The sequence below is a fragment of the Gorilla gorilla genome, chromosome 20, assembly GCF_029281585.2.
Source record: "Gorilla gorilla gorilla isolate KB3781 chromosome 20, NHGRI_mGorGor1-v2.1_pri, whole genome shotgun sequence".
In the NCBI taxonomy this organism is placed as follows: domain Eukaryota; kingdom Metazoa; phylum Chordata; class Mammalia; order Primates; family Hominidae; genus Gorilla; species Gorilla gorilla.
In genome coordinates, this window is record NC_073244.2 from 64,026,960 (window position 1) to 64,050,182 (window position 23,223).

The window sequence follows — 23,223 nt, forward strand, 5'->3', positions numbered from 1 at the left end:
CAACATACACAAATCAATAAACGTAATCCATCGCATAAACAGAACCAAAGGCAAAAACCACATGATTATCTCAATAGATGCAGAAAAGGCATTCGACAAAATTCAACAGCACTTCATGCTAAAAACTCTCAATAAACTAGGTATCAATGGGACGTATCTCAAAATAATAAGAGCTACTTATGACAAACCCACAGCCAATATCATACTGAATGGGCAAAAACTGGAAGCATTCCCTTTGAAAACTGGCACAAGACAGGGATGCCCTCTCTCACCACTCCTATTCGACATAGTGTTGGAAGTTCTGGCCAGGACAATCAAGCAGGAGAAAGAAATAAAGGGTATTCAATTAGGAAAAGAGGAAGTCAAATTGTCCCTGTTTGCAGATGACAAGATTGTATATTTAGAAATCCCATCGTCTCAGCCCAAAATCTCCTTAAGTTGATAAGCAACTTCAGCAATGTCTCAGGATACAAAATCAATGTGAAAAATCACAAGCATTCCTATACACCAACAACAGACAAACAGCCAAATCATGAGTGAACTCTCATTCATAATTGTTACAAAGAGAATAAAATACCTAGGAATCCAACTTATAAGGGACGTGAAGGACCTCTTCAAGGAGAACTACAAACCACTGCTCAACGAAATAAAAGAGGACACAAACAAATGGAAGAACATTCCATGCTCATGGATAGGAAGAATCAAGATCGTGAAAATGGCCATACTGGCCAAAGTAATTTATAGATTCAATACCATCCCCATCAAGCTACCAATGACTTTCTTCACAGAATTGGAAAAAACTACTTTAAAGTTCATACGGAATCAAAAAAGAGCCCACATTGCCAAGACAATCCTAAGCCAAAAGAACAAAGCTGGAGGCATCATGCTACCTGACTTCAAACTATACTACAAGGCTACAGTAACCAAAAGAGCACAATACTGGTACCAAAACAGAGATATAGACCAATGGAACAGAACAGAGCCCCCAGAAATAGTACCACACATCTACAACCATCTGATCTTTGACAAACATGACAAAAACAAGAAATGGGGAAACGATTTCCTATCTAATAAATGGTGCTGGGAAAACTGGCTAGCCATATATAGAAAGCTGAAACTGGATCCCTTCCTTACACCTTATACAAAAATTAATTCAAGATGGATTAAAGACTTAAATGTTAGACCTAAAACCATAAAAACCCTAGAAAAAAACCTAGGCAATACCATTCAGGCCACAGGCATGGGCATGGACTTCATGACTAAAAGACCAAAAGCAATGGCAACAAAAGCCAAAATTGACAAATGGGATCTAATTAAACTAAAGAGCTTCTGCACAGCAAAAGAGACTACCATCAGAGTGAACAGGCAACCTACAGAATGGGAGAAAATTTTTACAACCTACCCATCTGACAAAGGGCTAATATCTAGAATCTACGAAGAACTTAGACAAATTTACAAGAAAAAAATCAAACAACCCTATCAAAAAGTGGGTGAAGAATATGAACAGACCCTTCTCAAAAGAAGACATTTATGCAGCCAACAGACACATGAAAAAATGCTCATCATCACTAGCCATCAGAGAAATGCAAATCAAAACCACAATATGTTACAGGAAGTCAGGGACCCCAAACAGAGGGACCAGATGGAGCTGCGGCAAAGGAACATAAATTGTGAAGATTTCACTTTAATATGGACATTTATCAGTTCTCAAATAATACTTTTATAATTTCTTATGCCTGTCTTTAATCTCTTAATCCTGTTATCTTCATAAGCTGAGGATGTACGTCACCTCAGGACCATTGTGATAATTGTGTTAACAGTGGTTCTGCTTTTGCCCTTTGCCCTGTGATCTTTGTTGGACCCGTATCAGTGGTTCTACTTTTGCCCTTTGCCCTTTTCCCTCAGAAGGATGTGATCTTTGTTAGACCCTTATCAGTGGTTCTGCTTTTTGCTCTTTGAAGCATGTGATCTTTGTACCTACTCTCTGTTCTTACACCCCCTCCCCTTTTGAAACCCTTAAAAAAAAACTTACTGGTCTGAGACTCAGGTGGGCATCACAGTCCTACTGATATGTGATGTCACCCCTGGAGGCCCAGCTGTAAAATTCCTCTCTTTGTATTGTCTTTATTTCTCAGCCGACTGACACTTATGGAAAATAGAAAGAACCTGCATTGAAATATTGGGGGCAGGTTCCCCCAATAATAACGAGATACCATCTCACACCAGTTAAAATGGCAATCATTAAAAAGTCAGGAAACAACAGGTGCTGGAGAGGATGTGGAGAAATGCAAACACTTTTACACTGTTGGTGGGACTGTAAACTAGTTCAACCATTGTGGAAGACAGTTCAACCAGTGTGGCGATTCCTCAAGGATCTAGAACTAGAAATACCACTTGACCCAGCCATCCCATTACTGGGTATATACCCAAAGAATTATAAATCATGCTGCTATAAAGACACATGTCCGCGTATGTTTATCGCGGCACTATTCACAATAGCAAAGACTTGGAACCACCCCAAATGTCCACCAATGATAGACTGGATTAAGAAAATGTGGCACATATACACCATGGAATACTATGCAGCCATAAGAAAGGATGAGTTCATATCCTTTGTAGGGACATGGATGAAGCTGGAAACCATCATTCTGAACAAACTATCACAAGGACAGAAAGCCAAACACCACAGGTTCTCACTCATAAGTGAGAATTGAACAATGAGAACACTTGGACACAGGGTGGAGAACATCACATACCAGGGCCGGTTGTGGGGTGAGGGGAGTGGGGAGGGATAGCATTAGGAGAGATACCTAATGTAAATGACGAGTTAGTGGGTGCAGCACACCAACATGGCAAATGTATACATATGTAACAAACCTGTACATTGTGCACATGTACCCTAGAAAAAGTATAATAAAAAAATTAAAAAATAAAAGATTAATGGGCCAGGGTTGTGGCTCATGTCTGTAATCCCAGCACTTTGGGAGGCTGAGGCAGGTGGATCACCTGGGGTCAGTAGTTCAAGACCATCATGGCCAACATGGCAAAAGGCGGTCTCTACTAAAAATACAAAATTTAGCCAGGTGTGGTGCACACCTGTACACACTTGTAATCTCAACTACTCAAGAGGCTGAGGCATAAGAATCGCTTGAACGCGGTAGGCAGAGGTTACACTGAACCGAGATCATGCCACTGCACTCCAGCCCTGGGCCACAGAGCAAGACTTTGTCTCAAAAAAAAAAAAAAAAAGAAAACAAAAGATTAATGTTCCCTCTGAAGAATAAACATACATAGTGGGGTATTCTGCAGGGTAGGTAAAGTAGAAACTTTATATATTCAACCCAAAGCATATTTTGTTAATTAGCACTGTGGCCACTCCACTAGAACAGAATGGAACCCCACCCACACTTTGATTTGGATGCTGGGACTGATGACGTCACATAGTAGAAGTTATCATGATAATATCTGTTACATAATGAGACTCTGGAAAGAGCAGACTTCCCAAGCTGGTTCAAAAGTGGCTTGTGAGAGCAGGAAAATGTGTTGTGACTATGGTTAAGGAGTAGGGCAAGGGTAAAGGTACCCAGGCATGTCTTGAACTTCCAGCATATACCAAAGAAGGGAGCACTCAGGCTTTATTATCAACTTGCCCAAATAGTGTGGCTTAAAAGATGTCAGTAATCAATCAAAAAATAGAGTCAGATTCTTTAATTCAACACTGAATGTTTACTCTTGAAACTCCTGACTTCTACGTTGAGAAAGACTTAATTTCCTCATGCTAAAAACCTTATACACGTCCTTTCTTCAAGCATAAATAGGACCCTTTACATAACTGTTGAAAGTGCTTCCGAAATACTGCTTAGACAATTTGTCTACAATATTTTTATACTAGTCTTGTGAAAATTAATGTTTATAAGACTATAAAAATTGAATAACAAAAAAGCCATTTTTCAAAAAGCTGTAAAAATTTCTATATGAGGTTATCATAATAAGCATGGCATTCTATAATTTCTCAACTATAGCAAAACTTCATTTCTATTATTTATTTATTTATTTATTTATTTATTATTTATTTATTTTGAGACACAGTTTCACTCCAGCCTGGGTGACAGAGACTCTGTCTCAAAAAAAAAAAAAATTATTATTATTATACACTTTCCTAGAAATCATTTAACCCAATTTACAGATTTACATTTCTTCCCTTGTACTTCAGTGAAAAACTTGGAGGATCCATAAATCGAGGTGGTATTTTCAGATTTGTGTGGCAAAAAATTTGTACAGCGAGGCTGGGAGCGGTGGCTCACACCTGTAATCCCAGCACTTTGGGAGGCCGAGGTGGGCAGAGCACGAGGTCAGGAGATCGAGACCATCCTGGCTAACATGGTGAAACCCTGTCTCTACTAAAAATACGAAAAAAATTAGCCAGGCGTGGTGGTGGGCGCCTATAGTCCCAGCTACTTGGGAGGCTGAGGCAGGAGAATGGCAAGAACCCGAGAGGTGGAGCTTGCAGTGAGCTGAGATCGCGCCGCTGCACTCCAGCCTGGGCGACAGAGCGAGACTCTGTCTAAAAAAAAAAAAAAAAAAAAATATATATATATATATATATATATACACAGAGAAATGACAGATGCAAAGCATGTGTTCTACCAATATGTAGAAGGTCCCTTACATTTTAAGTTCAGTGAAATAATTAGAATGATACAAGATACTGAACTGAAATTGTATAATGTTGAAGCAAAAGCTCTGTTACTAATGTGCAAGTATATCAACAGGATTTTTAAAACACAACATGCTAATTATACCTTAAAATATATTTCTCCCAGTCTGGGCAACATGACAAAACCTAATCTCTACAAAAAATACAAAAATTAGCCAGGCATGGTGGCGTGAGCCTGTGATCCTGAGGCAGAACAGGGTCTGGAGGCAGGAAACCTAAGGCTGTTTCACGCTAACGTCCTTGAGCTAAATTGATGGGAAAACCCTAACTTTCCACACCTAGGTAACAAAAGGACCAGAGACTACTCCCTTTGCAAACCTCTACCTTTTCTGCCTGGCAGATGGGAAATTAAAAGTACCTCTGATTGGTTGCTTTCTGCAACCAATCAGATATTTGCATAGGAGTGTGACTTTTGTAACCTTACTTCAGCCTCTGATTGGTTGACTGACTGCAGGCCACCATTTTATTTACATGAGGTCAGCACCAAGCAGCCAATGGGAAACCTCTAGTAGTCATTTGGACCCAAGAAGATTCTGCATCTGAGCCACTGCTTGGGCCTGTTCCCACACTGTGGAGTGTACTTTCATTTTCAATAAATTCCTGTTTTCATTCTTTTGATGCTGCATTCTTTCATTGCTTTGCTGGGTGTTTTTTCCAATTCTTTGTTCAAAATGCCAAGAACCTAAACAACTTGCAGTCAAGACCCTCTACTGGTAACATATTTTGGTGAGCCAGCCAGGAGAGAAGGTAGGCCCGAAGTTTGGGATTTCTTTTTCTCCTTTCCCCTTTTACATACAGGGAAATCTTCCTCTCTCCATCTTTTCCTTTCCAACTGAGGACCCTCAGTGGACAGCACCTAAGCACGAAGACACTTGCAAGTTTCTGGCCAGGGCCATTCTCTGGTGAAACTGGAAGGTTTCTGTGTGGAAGTGCCTAACTGCCACCGCTTGGTTAAGGTGAGGAACCTGAGTCCTTTTCCTCATTTTTGTTTTTCTGAATCCTATTCCTTTTTTTCTTTTTCTGAGTTATTTTCCTTTTCTCCTTTTTCAGTCTTTCAGCAGCCGTTTCCTAGTAGCTCGTTGGTAATTGAGGGGAACTGACTGGGGCCACTCTCTGGTATCCTCTGAAGGCCAAGGAGTGAACAGGGATGGCTGCCCTGCCCAGAAGGGGAAAAGACTCATTTCTGTCCTTTTCAGTTATAATCCCTGATCCCTATGTGTGATGCAGTTAGCAGCAGCAGCTCGTCCAGGGTGAACTCACAGGTTTCAGGTGACTTATGCTTCTTTTATTTATGCTAAATTCTTCCCTTCTCCCACTCAACTGGCAAAGGACAGAAAACCCACCTAGCTATGCACAAAAGGTTACACAAGTCAGAGGGTCCGGGCATGTGGTCTGTGTGGTGCATGGTGGTGGAGGGAATTCATGAAAAGGAATTTATTATTGCCTAAGTTGAGAGCGTTAAAGGGTTGTTTTAAGTGAGATAGAAAAACTTTAAGTCAGGTCCTCAGTGGTGGAGGGAACCATTCCAAAGTGGTGCCAGCACCCATCTAAGGTCAGAGATGTCTGACAGACTAAGTTGGGGCCCTAAAGGGGGGATGCCCCAGGTAAAATTTGGGTCACCTAATGAGCCCTCCACTTTTCAAAGTCCTCTTCTCTTTTCCAAACCACTGTGGGCAACTCTCCACCTATTCCACCTGATTCCACACTTGGCTACATCCTCAACCATGGAAATCAATTTGACCCTGACACTCTAAAGATAAAATGTAAAATTTTTTTTGCACTACTGTCTGCCCCCATTATGAACTGCCCAGCCTGGAACAATGGGCAGTCTTGGTAGCCTTAATTATGACACCATCCTGCCATTAGACCTATTTTGCAAGAGGCAGGGCAAATGGTCAGAAATCCCATATGCACAGGATTTTATGACCCTATACCAAAACCTAACAATCTGTCAAACTCCCAGAACCCACCCCCACCACCAAAGGAAAGTTCTAAGGTAGAATTAGATATTATAGATGATCCCCCCCCCCCTCTTACTTTTTCTTTTTTGAGACAGAGTTTTGCTCTTGTCGCCCAGGCTGGAGTGCAATGGCTTGATCTCTGCTCACCGCAACCTCCACCTCCCAGGTTCAAGCAATTCTCCTGCCTCAGCCCCCCAGGTGGCTGGGATTACAGGCACACACCACCATGCCCATCTAATTTTGTATTTTTAATAGAGACGGGGTTTCTCCATGTTGATCAGGCTGGTCTCGAACTCCCGACCTCAGGTGATCTGCCCACCTCGGCCTCCCAAAGTGCTGGGATTACAGGCGTGAGCCACCACGCCAAACCAGATGACCCCCTTTTACAAGAGCCACTTGTCTCTAAGGGTGAAGAGCGACCATTCCTATAGCCCCCTTACCAAGTGCTCCTGAGGCTAAAACCAGGAGCAAACACTGGGGACCCTACTAAGTCCCCCAAACACTCAGTGGGGAACACCATATTCTACTCTCCCTCCAGCCTTGCTACCCCGTAGGGAAGCAGCAGGAGCCGAATGGCCAGTCCTATTGCAGGTCCCCTTCTCTATAACTGATATACAGCAATGTAAGGAAAAGCTAGGAAGCTACTCTAAAAATCCTAGGAAATTTGCAGAAGGGTTCCAAAAGTTGACCTTATTACTACTGCACTCCAGCCTGGGCAACAGGGTGGTTACATGATAATAATGTCAATTTACAAAGATGATTTGAGAATCTTGTCTGTATGCACTTAAAACCAGCTGCAAAACATGTGAAGCAACAAGTGACAGAAGTGAAAAGAATGTACAAATCTAGGTGGAGCACAGATTTTTAGGTTAGTGAAAGTACTCCGTATGTTTCCCATATCCCAAAGCAACACTCTATTTGTCAAAGGACACCCTGAACACAACAAGCTCAGTGACTTACATTGTAAATTTACATCATTCTCCACCATATTCCATGCTGCTTAACTCACACAGTACAGTGACTTTAATCTTCCAGAAAACATGGATATGAAGGAACCACACCTAATGAAGCAGGCCCTCTCAACTTACTGATTTATTCCCAGAGACCACAATGAAAGATGTGTAGGAAAGGCAAGACTTCATACTTTAGGATGAAGATCACAAATAGTCAACTAGCCTTTTTAAGAAATGTCAAAGTGAATACAATTATTTTATATACTGAATTGGCCATTTCCACACATGCTCTTGATCCTTTGATGTACATATTACCTGGGGTTTTAACAAATTTTGTCTTGTGGTTATTTTACAGTATGTACCATTCCAGGTCAATCCTGGATGGAGAAGCAGACTTAGTTATCCACAGTATGATTTACCTAACGTGGAATCTGTTGAGAAATTTTTTTTTTTTTTTTGAGACGGAGTCTTGCTCTGTCGCCCAGGCTGGAGTGCAGTGGCGCAATCTCGGCTCACTGCAAGCTCAGCCTCCCAGGTTCAAACAATTCTCATGCCTCAGCCTCCTGAGTAGCTGGGACTACATGCACGTGCCACCACGCCTGGCTAATTATTTGTATTTTTAGTAGAGACGGGGTTTCACCGTGTTAGCCAGGATGGTCTCGATTTCCTGAACTCGTGATCCGCCTGCCTTGGCCTCCCAAAGTGCTGGGATTACAGGCGTGAGCCACCACGTCTGGCTGAGAAACGGTTTAAAATTTTACCACGTTAATTACATTTGCAAGGTTTCTATCCAGTATGAATAATTTGGTAAAGCCTGAAGACACACTACTGATTAAAGGTCCTTCCACGTTAAGCACACTGATATGACTTTTTTCCTGTATAAATTCTCTCAAACTCCAAAAACATGAACATTTGATTTTTTTATTTTTTTGAGACAGAGTCTCACTCTTGTCACCCAGGCTGGAGTACAATGGCACAATCTCGGCTTACAGCAACCTCCACATCCCGGATTCAAGTGATTCTTCTGCCTCAGCCTCCCAAGTAGCAGGATTACAGGCGTCCACCACTACGCCCAGCTAATTTTTGTATTTTTTAGTAGAGACGGGGTTTCACCATGTTGGCCAGGCTGGTCTCAAACTCCTGACATCAGGTGATCCACCCACCTCGGCCTCCCAAAGTGCTGGGATTACAGGCATGAGCCAGACCTCATGAGAACTATCACAAGGACAGCAACAAGGGGGTGGTACTAAACCTTTCTTGAGAAAGCCACCCCCATCATCCAATCACCTCCCACTAGGCCCCACCTGCAATACTGGAGATTACAATTCCACATGAGACTTTAAAGGGAAAGGACAAATATACAAGCTATATGAGTAAGTATAAATTATTTGGGGATCCCAGAAGCTAGGACAACATCTAACGGCCTTTCCACGTTGAGTTTAGTTGTAAGGTTCTCTCCAGCATGTTTTATCTGATGTTTAGTGAGGCCTGAGCGACTAATGTAAGATTTGCCACACTCATTACATTTATAAGGTTTTTCAATAGAATGAATTCGTTGGTGTTTAGTGAGGCAAGACCGCCGCCCAAACGCCTTGCCACATTCCATACATTTGTATGGCTTCTCTCCAGTATGGTTTCTCTGATGGTAAACCAAGTTTGACCTTTCGATAAAAGCTTTACCACATTCATTACATTTATAAGGTTTCTCTCCAGTATGCATCATCTGATGATTAAGCAGAATTGAACGTACTCTAAAGGCTTTGCCACACTCATTACATTTGTAAGGTTTCTCTCCAGTATGAATACTCCAATGACGTGCGAGGCCTGAGCGATAACGGAAGACCTTGCCACATTCATTACATTTGTAAGGTTTCTCTCCAGTGTGAATTCTCCGATGCCTTGCAAGGGTTGTAGTGGAGTTAAAGACTTTCCCACATTCAATACATTTGTATGGCATCTCTCCAGTATGCCTTCTCTGATGGTACACCAGACTTGTTTTATGACTAAAAGTTCTACCACATTCACTACATTTGTGTGGTTTCTCCCCAGTAGGATTTCTGTGATATCTTGCAAGTTTTGAACTTTGGATAAAAGCCTCACCAAATTCATTACAGTGGTAAGGGTTCTCTCCAGTATGAATTACCAGATGTTTAGTGAGGCTTGAACGCTGAGTATAGGCTTTGCCACAATCATTACATTTATAAGGTTTCTCTCCGGTATGAATTTTCCGATGACGTGCTAGGCATGAGTAGTAACTGAAGACCTTGCCGCATTCGTTACACTGGAAAGGTTTCTCTCCGGTATGACTTCGCCTGTGAATTGAAAGGTTTCCACTGTCAATGAAGACCTTGCCACACACATTACATTTGTAAGGTTTCTCTCCGGTATGCATTCTTTGATGACGTGCTAGGCATGAATAGTAAGTGAAGACCATGCCACATTTATTACAATGGAGAGGTTTCTCTCCAGTATGACATCTCATATGAACCGAAAGGTATCCACCGTAATTAAAGACCTTGCCACACACATTACATTTGTAAGGTTTCTCTCCGGTATGAATTCTCTGATGTACAGTTAGTAATGAGCCCCAATTAAAGGCTTTGCCACATTCATTACATTTGTAAGGTTTCTCTCCAGTATGAACTCTCTGATGCACTGCAAGATGTGAATGTTGACTGAAGACCTTGCCACATTCATTACATTTGTAGGGTTTCTCTCCAGTATGAATTCTCCGATGCCCTGCAAGACGTGAACGTTGAAAGAAGACCTTGCCACATTCATTACATTTGTAAGGTGTCTCTCCAGTATGAATTATCTGGTGCCTTACAAGTTGTGAATTCTGATAAAAGACCTTGCCACATACATCACATGTATATGGTTTCTTTCCTGCATGGATCATATGATGTGCAGTGAGGCTTGAGTTCCGTTTAAAGGTTTTGCCACATTCATTACATTTGTAGGGTTTGTCTCCAGTATGAACTGTCTGATGAGTTGCAAGAGAGGAACTTTGACTAAAGCACTTCCCACATCGATTACATTTGTAAGGTTTCTCTCCAGTATGAATTCTCTGATGAACTGCAAGGTGGGAACTTTTACTAAAGGACTTGCCACATTCATTACATATGTAGGGTTTGTCTCCAGTGTGACTTCTCCGGTGATTTACAAGATCTGAATTTTGTCTGAAGATCCTGCCACATACATCACATTGGTATGGTTTCCCTCTTGTATGGACTATCTGATGTACTGTTAGTAGTGAGCCCCGATGAAAGGCTTTACCAGACTCATTGCATCTGTAAGGTTTCTCTGTAGTATGTATCATCTGATGATTAATAAGACTTGAAGACACTCTGAAGGCTTTGCCACACTCATTACCTATGTAAGGTTTTTCCCTAATATGTGTTTTCTCGTCTTGTGTAGGTAACGAAAGTTGCAAAAAATCATTCCCATATTTCCTAGAAATGTTGGTTTGGACACCAGGAAAAATTCTTTGAAGTGGTGAAGCTAAAAAACCATTATTAACTGTCCTCTCAATTTGATTACATCCATAAATTTTCTCTGCAGTTTGAAATTTCTGCAATTCACCCAGACCGGACTGAAACCTTAATATAAGCTGATTTTCCATATGCTTGTTTTCTACGTCCCCTTGACTATGTCGAACTCTTTCACCTGTAAGATTGTTTTTATGGGTCATCGGCCCTTCTTTATAATTTATTTCACCATCTTTCCATTGAAAGTCAAGGTCCTGTAGATTTTTCCGGATTTCCCTGAAGTAAAAGTTTTCAGTGTCATAGCTTTCATGTCCTTCCAACATCACTGTTTGGAATTTTTCTCCTGTGTTACTGTTCTGTATTGGTGGCAATTCCTTGATCACACATTTAGGAGAGATACCTGCAAAATATAATGAACATGGGGTTTTAAAATAACTATTATTGGTAAATATTATTTTATACTGAAAACACACTGCGCTAAACATAATGTTTATACTAGCAAGTTGTGAGACTTTTCTACCATGATCTTCTATTTGTAGAAATGCAAAATGAATAGAATTCTATAGTAAAGAAAAAGTGATTACATGTAATTTAAATCAATTTTAGGAAGGCCTAGTTTCAAACAGCCTTCGACCAGAAGACTCATGTTATGCAAACATATATGAGCACCAAAACAAGTATTTTGCAATCGCTGACCCCAAATGACACACCAATTGGCAGTAAACATATGGCTCCCTCATAATAGGAGAGAAAAAAGTTACATATATTTATTTCATACAAATGAATGCCAAGCAACAGCAAGATACACTGTAATGGTAAATATTAACTAATAAATAATCATAATATAAATTAATAAATAAAACATTCTAATAGCCTGTGATAAAACCAGCAGGTAAATAATGAACAACCACAAAATACAAATCTATAGTATGAAATTCTAAACAATTCTCCATCAATAATAAGCAAGAACTCATATTCTAGAGGCAGCATATAACTAGAAAATATGTTGAGATCACTGGCTTTTAAAGATAAAAGAAAGGTAAATATGTCTATGGCCATACCACCGTGAATGCATCTGAACTTGTCTGATCTCAGAAACTAAGCAGTGTCAGAACTGGTTAGTACTTGGATGAGAGAAAGGTAAATATATAACATAATAAAGAATAAAAATTGGGGACAGGTCAGCCGGGCACGGTGGCTCAAGCCTGTAATCCTAGCACTTTGGGAGGCCGAGGTGGGTGGATCACGAGGTCAGGAGTTCAAGACTAGCTTGGCCAACATGGTGAAATCCCGTCTGTACTAAAAGTAAAAAAAATCAGCCGGGTGTGGTGGCACGTGCCTGTAATCCCAGCTACTCGGGAGCCTGAGACAGGAGAATCATTGGAACCCAGGAGGCGGAGGTTGCAGTGAGCCAAGATTTCGCCACTGCACTCCAGCCTGGGCGACAGAGCAGTCTCAAAAAAAAAAAAAAAAAAAATGGAGACAGGTATGGTGGCTCAGACCTATAATCCCAGCATTTTGAGAGGCCAAGGTGGGCAGATCACTTGAGGCCAAGAGTTTGAGACTAGCCAGACCAACATGGTGAAACCTCATCTCTACTGAAAATATAAAAAATTAGCCAAGCGTGATGATGCATGCCTGTAATCCCAACTACTCAGGAGGCTGAAGCACGAGAATCACATAAACCTGTAAGGGGGAGGTTGCAGTCAGCCAAGATCACGACACCTCACTTCAGCCTGGGCAACAGAGAGAGACTGCCTCAAAAAAAGAATAAAACTTGGGAAAGGAAATCAGAAATCCCAGTTATGATTTCATGCCTACAACTATGTAACAAACAATAGAGCAAGTCCCTATGTGTTCATTGTCTTTTTTTGCTTTTGGCTGAGATGGAGTCTCACTCTGTCACCCAGGCTGGAGTGCAGTGGCATGATCCCACCTCACTGCAACCTCCAACTCACAGGCTCAAGCGATCCTTCCACCTCAGCCTCCTGAGAGCTGGGACCACAGATGCATGCCATCATGCCCGGTTAATTTTTTTGTAGTTTTGGTAGAGATGAGGTTTTGCCATGTTGCCCAGGCTGGTCTGGAACTCCTAAGCTCAAACAATCTGCCCACCTCTGCCTCCCAAAGTGCTGGGATTATAGGCATGAGCCACCGTGCCCAGTCCTATTCACTGTCTTTATTATCCAGTTCATTGGCCACAAAATATATATGATACAGAGATTGTACTTGGAAAATGCATGAACTGAGATAAAAGACAACACCGTTTGGACCAAACTGCAAAATGAAAACTTACAGATACAATGTAGACTGCTCTGATATAAAGACTTATGTCTGCCAAAATTCCTATGTTAAGGCCCCATCCTCAATGTGATAGTATTTGGAAGTGTGGTCTTTGGGAGGCAATTAGGTCAGGATGGTGCATAGAACTTCAGGAATGCAATTAGCAGAAACGTGAAAAAGCTTCTGCTTTTTGCATGACAATCTCTCTGCCACATGAGAACACAGAGTCAGCCATGGCACACCAGAAAAAAGTCCACACCAAGAACCAAAGTGGCTGGCTCTGACATGTTGAACTTCGCAGCGCCCAGATCTGTGACAAGTCAATTTCTGCTGTTTAAACCACCCTATCTATGGTATCTGATACAGCTAGTCATGCTGACTAAGGTAAAGCCAATATGCTATCTCATTATAAACATGAAACAATGTTGATACACGTTATTAAACAAATTTGTGAGTCTGTACTATAAAACATGCAATATTCTAAGCTAGCTAACAGCACTAACTTGTTTAAAAAGTCTTTAGGTAAATTATCACTATTTAACAAACAAGCACACTAAATATGCCCACCGGATTTATGTATCTATACCCAATTTACAAAGAAAGTAAGACACAAGAACCTGGGTTTGCAAGATCAAACATGTTTTTTAAAAACAACTTCCCAAACAAGCAGTGCAGATAACAGGTCAACCCAAATATCAAGAGTGTAGAAATACTTCAAGAGCCATTTTGTGTAGAGCACCTGATTCTGTCGCTGTTCGGGGTGCCACTATGTAACCCACACGGACCTAGGAGGACTGAACAAAGGGGGCGAATGCGGGAATAAAAAGACAAGAGACAAAAGAGTATATTTGGAAGAAGGGGTCAGGGGCACCTTGCCTGTAGTGGACAAGGGCCCTGAGCTTTACACAGCCCTCCGTATTTATTAGGCAAGAGAGATCGTGAGAAGGAGGGTGGAAGAAGGGGTCAGCTGCGCAGTCCAGAGTAGGCTTGCAAGACTGCATTCCTCAAACAACAGGCTCTAGATATGGCAGTAGATAACCCTGGCACCAGGAAGTGATTGCCTCCAGCAAACCTTCTGTCAGCAGGAGCAGTCATGAGTTTGCCCACATCCTGCATTCATGATAAACAGTTTGCTGTTTGATCATATAGCCTCCAGTGGAATGCTGAGTTGGTCACGTCCCACAGGCCTTGGCTCCCTGCAATGCTGTGTTGCCAAAAGCATTATTCAGCCATCCGTCATGAATAACGAACGGTATCTGAGTCATCATCCCCTGCATATATTGATTTACGCAGTGTTATCAGACAGTGGTCAAGTGAATGAGTAGGGGTTACCCCTTACAGAGTGAGAGTAGCATGGGAGGCGAGGGAGTTCTGCAATAATGGGAGTATAAAATTAATATGCTAGTCAGTAACTGGGTAGTCCATCTGGACAAAGTAATATGTTAGGAAAGGCCCAGGAGGACAAAGGGCAAGAGGGGAGATCAAGGAGTAATGAGCATGAAGCAGCAGGGTTTGTGCTTGCAGAGCTGTGGGAATAGAATTGCACAAGAAACAGCTAAAATCCTGGCTTTGGAAGAAAAGAGAAACTAATGTAGAGGTAGCATTGTACTGACTAATACTTAAACATGAGAATTATACTATGGGTGCAGGACAACAAGGGAAGACAATTAAAAAGGAGGTGGTGTGATGATATGGGAAGAAAACAGATTTATGTCTCTATAATATTTGCTATGAAATTTATCAAACTGAATGTCCCATGAGTTCTATTTCCAGATACATGCTCAACAACCCTACATATCAAGAGATATGTGAAAGACTGTTCTTACAATTCAATCCTTAAGAAAAAACCTGAAAATGGCCATGAAGAGGAGATGGATGAATTCATTTTGTACACACACATAAAGACACCATAAAACTTTACTGATAGTACAAGAACGTTAAGGAGACATGGGGTGCAGAATGAGGACCCGTGGCACAACAGGCGAAGATTTGAGAAAACAAAGAAAGCAGGAGACTCTTGTCAAGGTTTAAATATATGTTAATGGAGACACAGTATATACGATGAAAGTATCCTGGGATATCAAAAACACAACATGGAAGCAGATCTGTAAAAAAATCATTTTTGTATGTAATTGAAGTTAAGCTGTTATTAGTTTAAAATAGGATGTTATAAATCTAAAGTGTTTTCTGTAATTGCAAAGGTAACCACCAAGAATGTATAGAAGACACACACAATGGAAATAAAACTATTTCAGGAAAAAAAAAATCAACTACATAAAAACGAAGGCAGTAAGACAAACAGAACAAAAAAATCTAAAAGAGATATAGAAAGCACTTAACAAAATGGCAATATAAGTCCTTTTCTATCAGTAATTACATTAAATGTAAGTGTATTTATACTCCACAGTCAAAAGACAGAGACTGGCTGAATAAATTTTTAAAACTGGCTTCAGCTGCACACTATCCAGAAAATACTCATTAATTCAAAGGACACACATAGGCTGAACTGAAGGGATGAAAAAAGATATCCCCTAAAAATGTTAACCGAAAGACATCAGAGGTGGCTAAACTGATGTCAGCCAAAATAGACTTTATGTCAAAACTGGTACAAGAGACAAAGAAGGGCATTATATAATGATTAAAAGGTTAATTCACTAGGAGGATATAACAATATGTTCCTATATAGAGATCCTCAATATGTGAAGCAAAATTAACATAACTAAAGGGAGAAGTAGTTCCACAGTAATAATAAGAGACTTCAATGGCCTATTTTTACTTATAAATAGGACAATCAGACAGAAGAAAAACAAGGAACTAGAGAACCTAAACTATGTATCAAATTGAACCTAACCTATATATGCATAACACATCACCCAAAAACAGTGCGATACAAATTTCTCAGAACTGCACATGAAACATTTTTCAAAAGAAATATCGGAAAAGAAAAAAAATTTTAAACTTTTTAAAGACTAAAATCGTAAAGCATAACTTATCCCATCATAATAAAATAAAACTAGAGATCAACAGCAGAAGAAAATTAGATTATCAACAAATATGTGGAAACAACATACTCTTAGGCCAGTGTGGTGGCTCACGCCTGTAATCCCAGCAATTTGGGTGGCTGAGGCAGGTGGATCACCTGAGGTCAGGAGTTCGAGACCAGCCTGGCCAACATAGTGAAACCCTCAGCCAGGCATCGTGGCAGATGCCTGTAATCCCAGCTACTCGGGAGGCTGAGGCAGGAGAATCGCTTGAACCCAGGAAGTGGAGGTTGCAGTGAGCCGAGACTGCACCACTGCACTCCAGCCTGGACAACAACAGCGTAACTCTGTCTCAAAAAACAAAAACAAACAAACAAAACCATACTCTTAAACAGCCAATATGTCAAATTAGAAATCACAAGGGACATTTTAAAAATCTCAAAACAAAGGAAAATGAAAATAGAACATACCAAAACTTGTGAATGCAGAAAAAACAGTGCTAAGATAGAAAATCTGCAGATATAAATGCTAACATTAAAATAGAAGATATCCAATGGAACAGAATAGGCAACCCAGAAATACAGCCACACACCTACAACCAACTGATACTTGATAGTCAAAAAAACAATTGGGAAAAGACATTCTATTCAATAAAGGGTGCTGGAAAAACTGGCTAGCCATATATAGAAGAATGAAACTGGACTCCTATCTCTTGTCATATACAAAAATTAATTCAAGATGAATAAAGACTTACATTAAGACTTCAAGCTACAAAAATTCTAGAAGAAAATCTAGGAAAAACTTTTCTGGACAAAATACAAGTTTTGTTTTTTTTTTCTTTTTTTTTTTTAGAGACAGGGTCTTGCTCTGTCGCCCAGGCTGAAGTACAGCAGTGTGATCTCAGCTCAATGCAACCTCTGCCTACTGGGTTCAAGCAATTCTCTTGTCTCAGCCTCCCAAGTAGCTGAGATTACATGCATGCGCCACCACACCCGGCTAATTTTTTTGTATTTTTAGTAGAAACAGGGATTCACCATGTGGGTCAGGCTGGTCTTGAACTCCTGACCTCAGACCTCAAAATGATCTGCCTGCCTCAGCCTCCCAAAGTGCTGGGATTACAGGCATGAGCCATTGCTCCTGGCCCAATACAAGTTTTTTAAGAGAATTTATTCTTCATTGCTTGAGCATCATGAAAAAAATATATAGGTTTTATAAATAGAAGAGAAGTCCCTGAAGTGTAAGAAATGGGCTAAGTTTAAAATAAAGTTAGATTTTTAAATAATGATTCAGTATAACATGATGGACATGAATGTAGATAGGAGAATAGTTATTATAATATAGCATTTGTTCCAAGAAAGAAAAAAACAGTGCAATTTGAACAAAACCCAGCAAGCTATATTTAGGAAACTGAAACTTACTACAGAAAAGCAATGTATGTTATATAACAAAGAACGATCAATCTATTAAATGGTATTTCCACAATTAAGATAGTAACTTAAAAAATTATGCTCAAGATATTAAAGATTTCCAACTTAAAAACTGTAATCAATTTAACTGACAAATATATACTTTCATAGTAGGAATTAAGTCAGGTGAAACAGAAGTAAAAGGAATAACTGAAACTATCAACACAACATTATGGAGTTTCTGTAAGTTTTAGGGAAACTGCTGCTGAGCTATACCATCTGTACTAAAGAAGGAAATCTTGTAAAATACATAAAACAATATGCATTCCCCAACACAACACTACCACAATAGAAACATAAAACAAAGAAAACTGAGTATCCTCAAAAATATGGAACTGATTAAATAAATAAAAACAAAGTTCATTTATAATACATGAAAATGCATCAGATGAAAGCAATGGTTGCTTAAAACGAATTTTGTGGACTTAAAAAAGATAAGCCTCATTCAACTTCATTAGCTTCCTCAAGATCAAAGTCGTACTCACTGTAAACAAAAATACTGGGGAAGAAAAGTGTGGCATGAGCAGTGGTTCAGGCAACAGCCCTGCAGAGATGAAGCTGTGAACCTGGACAATGTTCTTCCCGGGAGAAATTTTTTTTTTTTGAGACAAAGTCTCGCTCTTGTTCCCCAGGCTAGAGTGCAATGGCACAATCTCGGCTCACTACAACCTCCGCCTCCCGGATTTGAGAGATTCTCCTGCCTCAGCCCCCCGAGTAGCTGGGATTACAGGTGCCTGCCACCACGCCCGGCTAACTTTTGTATTTTTAGTAGAGACGGGGTTTCACCAAGTTGGCCAGGCTGGTCTAGAACTCCTAACCTCAGGTGATCCACCCACCTCAGCCTCCCAAAGTGCTGGGATTACAGGCGTTGAGCCACCACGCCCGGCATGGGAGAAATTCCTACACCATTCACTGCTAGCTCAAAAAAGAGGACCATTAGTATATGAGATCAACATTGCCACAGTACCCTTGAGAGATACTTTTGTGACATTTCTCAGAAACCAGGCTCTTGTGATGGTCTCTATCTGAATATCATGACAAATGCTGATCATTCTACTCTGGCTTTAATAGTTACCTCTGTATGTAGCAAGATGATGTTAAAACTCATTACTCAAAGTGCTCTCCTTCAAAAATTTTCTCTTACCCAGTAAACTCACTCCATACGATAGTCCACAAGATATTCATAACCCCAAGATGGGTTATCACAGCAGGAAAAAAGCATAAAATGTCAGACCCTAGAAATGCATTTATCCAAAGCAAGTCTCAGAGGCAAAAAATCACACAAACATAAAAGAGAATGCAAGATCAGAAAGAGCCAAGGCATAAACAAGACAGAGAAAAACACAGGAATTGGATTGTGAGGGATCTTGAAATGAGACAGTGCTCTGTCCACAGATCCCAAACTAAGAGTGTGAAGACAGAGATACGCTCCCTGTGTAGGACTAAGAATAAAGAGAGGACCTTTGTGTCAACTGTCTTTACAATTCTTATATGTAACAATCTCAGGAGACCCAACTCATTCCCGTGTCACAAACCCAAGAAGAGTGTCCAAAGAAGAACTAAGAAAATGGCTGAGGGACCTGAACAGGCAGAGAGGGCTGAAGATAGTCCAGTTCTAGGACCCCAGCTTCAAAGGAAGGGCAACCAATGTTTCCTCATCTCCTGACCAGCACTTTCAAGTATAGGAAATGGGGTGGAACCAGAAAAGCTCCAGGCACCAGGACTATGGAGCCCTCAGCTCCAATCTATATGGATCAGAGAACTGAGGATCAGATGGAATCAAGAACAGGAGGAGAGACCACACGGGAAAGAGACTTCTTTGAAAAGGCCCTTCCCATGCCACAGAGTCAAAGCATCAGAGTTCACACAATACAGATGACACTGTGGTCCATCATAACAGTCTTGTACTTTGCTCTGTTTGAGCTGCAGCAACCCCTGGAGAGTGAAAGGTAAAGTTATACGTGTCTGGAGAGCAAAGTGATAAACAGGAAAGAAGAAAACTTCTGGAGCTCACAGAAAATCAAATTTGTTTCCCCACAGAACTCTCCCACTTGCAGAGTCTTACACACACAATTTCATGGTACCGCTTCCATTGTGCCCATCTGAGCTCTTACCGGTGATCACGCTTTTCATGCATTCCCCACAGTTTGGGTTCCTCGCTATTTTCACTTGGCTCACCACAGTCCAGGGCTCTTTCCCTTGCTCCAACATGGAGATAATATTCAGGTCAGGAAGACAGAGTCCTGCTTATAAAAAAAGAAAGAAGATGTCCCATGGTTTTTCCAGAACGCAGCCTAATGTCTAGGTAGAAGAGAAAACGCTGCAGTTGAATCTACAAAATATTTCACAAACTCATCCATTGATTGCCTCCTTCTGAATGCTTAGTGAACACTGTAAGATGAAGATATCTAGCTCACTCCCAAGAAATACTGAATCAAAAACACAGGGATAGGCCAAGCATACTGGCTCAAGCCTGTAATCTCAGCACTTTGGGAGGCCAAGACGGGAAGATGACTTGAGCACAGGAGTTCAAGATCAGCCTAGGCAACAGAGTGAAACCCTGTCTCTACCTGGGCATGGTGTTGCACACCCATAATCCCAGCTACTTGGAAGGCTAAGGTGGGAGGATGGCTTTATCCCAAGAAGCTAAGGTTGCAGTGTGCCAAGATCACAAGATCACACCACTGCACTCCAGCCTGGGTGACAGACTGAGACTGTGTCAAAAAAAAAAAAAAAGCACAAGGATAGAAAACAGGAAGAACAGGGAATTGGATATATTAACTCCGCCATAAGGTTTTACACGTACCTCAGCTCTGGAATCACCACTAATGTACAAAGAAGGAAGCAGAATATCCATAGAAATGGGACAGTTAAAGGCCAGATGCAGCATTATGAAGCTTTTTATTTGTGAATCAACAAGGCTTCAGTCTCTGTCAAATAATGTAGGGCCTCACAAGAAACACAATAAGGAAAGTACAAAAATGCACAAGGGAAGCTCCTAACTTCTGGAGGAAAATTATCCTCACCCAGGAAGCCGAGGTTCCTATAGTTCTCCAACATCACGTCCCTGTACAAAGCTTTCTGAACAGGGTCCAGGCATTTCCACTCCTCCTGAGAGAATTCTACAGCCACATCCCTGAATGTCAAAGATCCCTGAAATGAAAAACACATTTCAATATGAGCAATGGGTGAGCTCTTATCTTTACATAAAATGAGAAGAGGAGAGAACTGTCACATCAATTTGATTGAAGTGTGTTTTGACATATCCATTAAAAGCATCTGTGAGATAATTATTTCTCCCTGATTTTGGGTTTTATAAAATTCAATAGGAGATTAGGATATTATCTAAATCGGTGCACATTTCTCACTTTTGTGGACAAAACAAGAAATAAACACATGGTTATCCCTATGAAAGTTTTAGATATTATATTTGTTACACCAAGTGAGGTGTCCAGATGAGCTAGAATACAAGTGGTGTCTTCAGAGATGACAACGTTCTTAGTGGCTTTAAAGAAAGGTCAGAAACTAAAAACAGCGATGACAAGAGTAACAGCAAGGACTAAAGTTTTGGAACACTCCCCATGTACCGGGCATTGCTCCAAAGGATTTACATGTTCTAACTCAAATGATGACATAATCACCTATGACAGAAATATTTCTTCCCATCTTACTAGAAGACAACTGTGTCACAGACAGGCTAAGAAAGTCACCTAGGTCAACAACCTGCAAACAGCAGAGCAAGCACCTGAACCCAGATGTCTAAAAATTAGAGTTGAATCAACAGAATCCGACAGTTATATTACAGAGTATGTCCTAGTCTTTCTGTGTGGCTATAACAAAATAAGAGAGACTAACTAATTTATGAACAATAGAAATGTATTTCTCATGATGATTCTGCTGGCTGGGAAATCCAAGATCAAGGTGTCATCAGGACTGATGTCGCTGAGGGCTAATCCCTGCTTCAAAGATGGTCTTGTTGCTGCATAGGGGACGAATGCTGCAGTATACTGACAGAGGGTTGCCTGAGAAAACTTGAAGCAAGTTCAAGATTAACTTGGAACCGCATAAAGGATCATTATATAGGCTAGGCGTGGTGGCTCACACCTGCACCTTAGTACCTTGGGAGGCCAAGATGGGTGGATCATGAGGTCAAGAGATCGAGATCATCCTGGCCAATATGGTGAAACCCCATCTCTACTAAAAATACAAAAATTAGCTGGGCGTGGTGGTGTGCACCTGTAGTCCCAGCTACTGGGGAGGCTGACACAGAATTACTTGAACCTGGGAGGTGGAGGTTGCAGTGGGCCGAGATCATGCCACTGCACTCCAGCCTGGAGACAGAGTGAGACCCCATCTCAAAAACAAAGAAAAAAAATATCATCATATAAGCACACAGAAGCACGCACATAATACATTACTATTCATAAAACTAATCCATTCACATGATAATATAGAAGGAAATTTTAAAAATTAAGCAAATCACTGGGACGAAGAAATATGTAAAAAAGTTTTTATAATCCCAGCACTTTGGGAGGCCGAGGTGGGCGGATCACAAGGTCAGGAGATCGAGACCAACCTGGCTAACACGGTGAAAACCCATCTCTACTAAAAATACAAAAAATTAGCCGGGTGTGGTGGCCAGCGCCTGTAGTCCCAGCTACTCGGGAGGCTGAGGCAGGAGAATGGCATGAACCCGGGAGGCAGGGCTTGCAGTGAGCCGAGATCGCACCACTGCACTCCAGCCTGGGTGATAGAGCAAGACTCTATCTCGGAAAAAAAAAAAAAAGTTTTTAAAGAAAAAACATTTTAAGGCCATAGAAACATTTAAGATATAATTTTCAATAGTGTTCCCAAGCCTGTATCTTATGTAGAGAAAAGAAAAAAATTAAAATAAAACCAAGTAAATAATTTCAACTGTGAAAAGATAATAGGCTGATTTATGAAATGATGATGTTGTAAATAAAAACCAATGCATACAAACATTTAAATTAACTGAAATAAGAAGCTATCTCTCAATGACATATTTTTGGATGACTTTTTAAATCATTATTCTTAGACATGTATGTTTTAGCATGCTTGGGACAATGAAAATGTATAAATTGTATTTCATTTACTTTGTACTTAGTACTTCATTTACTTATTTATTTTGTACTTATTCAATACTAGGCTGGAGAAAATGGTACAAAATTTTAAAAGTATATAAACTTTTATTACAATTACTATTAAATGCCTATATTTAAATATCTAAGTGCAATTTTATCCAATTAAATTTAGCTACTTATGCATTAACAAAAGCCAAATGGAGTTTATTAGTTTATTCCACCAATAAATAAAACAGTGATTCAAGATTAGGTGGTTTATAAGTGTAATACAT

At 40.5% G+C, this 23,223-nt stretch overlaps 1 protein-coding gene across 7 annotated transcripts in view; it reads right to left on the reverse strand.

Moving 5' to 3' along the window:
- Nucleotides 1-8,538: 8,538 nt before the first annotated feature.
- The window catches only part of ZNF841 (zinc finger protein 841), a 30,848-nt gene continuing 16,163 nt past the window's right edge, over nt 8,539-23,223 (reverse strand). For 5 of the 7 annotated variants that reach the window (XM_055370294.2, XM_055370292.2, XM_055370288.2 and 2 more), the window contains 3 exons: nt 20,876-21,002; nt 19,964-20,095; nt 8,539-11,519 (listed from right to left, as the gene is read on the reverse strand). In XM_055370294.2, the coding sequence (XP_055226269.1) occupies nt 9,016-11,519; nt 19,964-20,095; nt 20,876-21,002 (2,763 nt within the window). In that variant the 3' untranslated portion in view covers nt 8,539-9,015. The remainder of the gene's footprint in view (nt 11,520-19,963; nt 20,096-20,875; nt 21,003-23,223) is intronic. The other 2 variants (XM_031003849.3, XM_055370295.2) reach the window with 2 other exon arrangements.